The 3665-nt window shown below is 49.3% G+C and overlaps 1 protein-coding gene across 1 annotated transcript in view; it reads left to right on the plus strand.

Moving 5' to 3' along the window:
* Nucleotides 1-2392: 2392 nt before the first annotated feature.
* Nucleotides 2393-3665, plus strand: part of LOC112069788 (mucin-2-like) — a gene marked incomplete at its 3' end in the record, with an annotated part of 4946 nt that continues 3673 nt past the window's right edge. Inside the window, exon 1 of the mRNA XM_070438696.1 lies at nt 2393-3614. Within this exon, the coding sequence (XP_070294797.1) occupies nt 2393-3614 (1222 nt within the window). The remainder of the gene's footprint in view (nt 3615-3665) is intronic.

Below are 3665 nucleotides of genomic sequence, written 5' to 3' on the forward strand. Positions count from 1 at the left end.
AGAGGGAGAGATATGAGAGAGAGAGGGAGAGAGAAGGGAGAGAGAGAGAGGAGAGAGAGAGGAGAGAGAGAGGGAGAGAGAGAGAGAGAGAGAGAGAGAGACAGAGAGAGAGAAGAGAGAGAGAGAGAGAGAGAGAGAAGAGAGAGGAGAGAAGAGAGAGAGAGAGAGGAGCAGAGAGAGAGAAGAGAGAGAGAGAGAGGGAAGAGGGACAGGAAATCCACCGGATATTTGTCCCAATTTTCAGACTAGAGATACATGGAGGTTTCTGTGTATCAGACTAGAAGATACATGAGGTTCTGTTTATCAGACTAAAGAGATACATTGGAGGTTTCTGTTATTTAGACTAGAGGAACATGGAGGTTTCTGTTTATCAGACTAAGAGATACATGGAGGTTTCTGTTTATTAAGACTAAGGTAACATGGAGATTTCTGTTTATCAGACTAGAGGTACAATGGAGGTTTCTGTTTATCAGACTAGAGGTACATGGAGTTTCCTGTTTATGCAGAACTAGAGGTAACATGGAGTTTTGTGTTATTCAGACTAGAAGTACATGGGAGGTTTCTGTTTATCAAACTAGAGGTAACAATGGAGGTTTCTGTTTATCAGACTAGAGATACATGGAGGTTTTCTGTTTATCAGACTAGAGGTACAAGGAGGTTTCTGTTTATTAGACTAGAGGTACATGGAGGTTTCTGTTTATCAGACTAGAGGTACACATGGAGTTTCTGTTTATCAGACTAGAGGTACATGGAGGTTTCTGTTTATCAGACTAGAGGTACATGGAGGTTTCTGTTATACAGACTAGAGGTACATGGAGGTTTCCTGTTTATCAGACTAGAGATACAGGAGGTTTCTGTTTATTAGACTAGAGGTACATGGAGGAGTTTCTGTTTATCAGACTAGAGATACAGTGGAGGTTTCTGTTTATTCAGAGCTAGAGGTACAATGGAGGTTCTGTTTATCAGACTAGAGGTACATGGAGGAGGTTTCTGTTATCAGACTAGAGATACATTGGAGGTTTCTGTTTATTCAGACTAGAAGGTACATGGAAGGTTTCTGTTTATTTCAGACTAGAGGTACAGTGGAGGTTTCTTCTGTTTATTTGCATCGATCTGAGGTACATGGAGGAGGTTTTCTGTTTATTCAGACTAGAGTACATGGATGGAGGTTTTCTGTTTATCAGACTAGAGGTACATGGAGGTTTCTGTTATCAGACTAGAGATACATGGAGGTTTCTGTTTCAATTAGACTAGAGTACATGAGGTTTCTGTTTATCAAGACTAGAGGTACATGGAGGTTTCTGTTTATGCAGACTAGAGGTCATGGAGGTTTCTGTTTTTATCAGACTAGAGGTACATGGAGGTTTCTGTTTATTAGACTAGAGGTCAATGGCAGGTTTCTGTTTTTTAGACTAGAGGTACATGGAGGTTTCTGTTTATCAGACTATAGGACATGATAGGTTTCTGTTTATAAGACTAGAGATACATGGAGGTTTTCCTGTTTATTAGACTAGAGATACATGAAGGTTTCTGTTTATTATAGACTAGAGGTACATGGAGGTTTCTGTTTATTCCAGACTAGAGGTACATGGAGGGTTTCTGTTTATCAGACTAGAGGTACATGAAGGTTTCTGTTTATATCAGACTACGAGGTACAATGGAGGTTTCTGTTTATCAGACTAGAGTACAATGGAGTTTCTGTTTATCTAGACTAGAGAACATGGAGTGGTTTTGCTTTTTTTCTCTTTGGTGGGGAAGAGAAATCAGGCTTGACCACTTTGGCCAATCAAAACATTGAAAATCAATCACTTAGATTTGCGTCTTCTTACCAACTTTGCAGCTTGCACCTTTTAGCAGAGGCACAGCTGACAATAGACAATGGCGACAAAACAAACAAGCATCAGTGATTTTTTTAATTTTAATGCAAATAGCATGCAGCATCCCAGCAATCCCACCAGCTCAGCTCCCATCCACCCAGCCTCACCCACCCACTCCCAAGTCCCACCCCCTCAACTCCCAATCCCACCAGCCCCAGCTCCCAATCCCACAGCTCAGCTCCCCAATCCCACCACTCAGCTCCCAATCCCACCACTCAGCTCCCCCAATCCCCACACCACTCAGCTCCCCATCCCACCAACCTCAGGTCCAATCCCACCAGCTCAGCTCCCAATCCCCAGCTCAACTCCCAATCCCACCAGCTCAGCTCCCAATCCCACCACCTCAGCTCCAATCCCACCTCCTCAGCTTTAACATTTTTTTTTTTTACATTTTAAGGTCATTTAGCAGACGCTCTTATTATCCAGAGCGACCTACAAAATTGGAAGTTCATACGATATTCATCCTGGTCCCTCCCCGTGGGAATGAACCCACAACCCTGGCGTTGCATAGCGCCATGGCTCTCTCACTGAAGCCACCGGGACCCAGCCTCTCCACAACTCCACCACCCCCTCAACTCCAATCCACCCCCCTCAGCTCCCAATCCCAGCCCCTCACTCCCCAATCCACCAGCTCATCTCCCAATCCCACTCCTCAAGCTCCCCCCACCCCTCAGCTCCCAATCCACCAGCTCAGCTCCCAATCCCACCCCTCACTCTCCTCCCAACCCACCACTCAGCTCCCATATCCCACCACCCTTCAGCTCCCAATCCCACCAGTCTCATCTCCCAATCCCACCCCTCAGCTCCCAATCCCACCAAGCCAGCCCAGCTCATCTCCCAATCCCCACCCTCAACTCCATCCTCACCCACTCTCACTCCACACCCTCAAGCTCCAATCCCACCACCTCAGCTCCCAATCCCACAAGCTCAGCTCCCAATCCCCCAGCTCAGCTCCCAATCCCACCACCTCAGCTCACAATCCCCACCTCAGCTCCCAATCCCCACCACCTCAGCTCCCAATCCCACCCCCTCAACTCCCAATGCCCACCCCTCTAGCTCCCAATCCCACCCCTCAGGTCCCAATCCCCCCCCTCAGCTCCCATCCCACCAGCTTCACCCAATCCCCCCCTCAGCTCCCAATCCCCACCACCTCAGCTCTCCAAATCACCAGCTTCAGCTCCCAATCCCACCAGCTCATTCTCCCAATTCCCACCCCCTCACTCCAATCCACCACTCAGCCCAATCCCCCAGCCTCAGCTCCCAATCCCACCAGCTCAGCTCCCAAATCCCACCAGCTCAGCTCCCAATCCCACCCACTCAGCTCCACAAATCCCACCCTCAGCTCCCAATCCCACCACCTCAGCTCCCAATCCCACCCCCTCAACTCCCAATCCCACCCCCCTCAGCCTCCCAATCCCACCCCTCAGCCCCAATCCCACCAGCTCAGCTCCCAATCCACCACGCTCAGCTCCCAATCCCACCACCTCAGCTCCCAATCCCTACCGAGCTCAGCTCCATCCCACCAGTCATCTCCAAATCCCACCCCCTCAAACTCCCAATCCCACCAGCTCAGCTCCCAATCCCACCACCTCAGCTCCAATCCCACCCACCTCAGCTCCCAATCCCACCAGCTCCAGCTCCCAATCCCACCAGCTCATCCCACTCCACCCCTCAACTCCCAAATCCCCACCAGCTCAGCTCCCAATTCCCACCACCTCACCACCCAATCCCCACCAGGCTCAGCTCCCAATCCCACCACCCTCACAACTCCCAATCCCACCAGCTCAG

This window comes from Salvelinus sp. IW2-2015, unplaced genomic scaffold, assembly GCF_002910315.2.
Source record: "Salvelinus sp. IW2-2015 unplaced genomic scaffold, ASM291031v2 Un_scaffold1120, whole genome shotgun sequence".
Classification (NCBI taxonomy): domain Eukaryota; kingdom Metazoa; phylum Chordata; class Actinopteri; order Salmoniformes; family Salmonidae; genus Salvelinus; species Salvelinus sp. IW2-2015.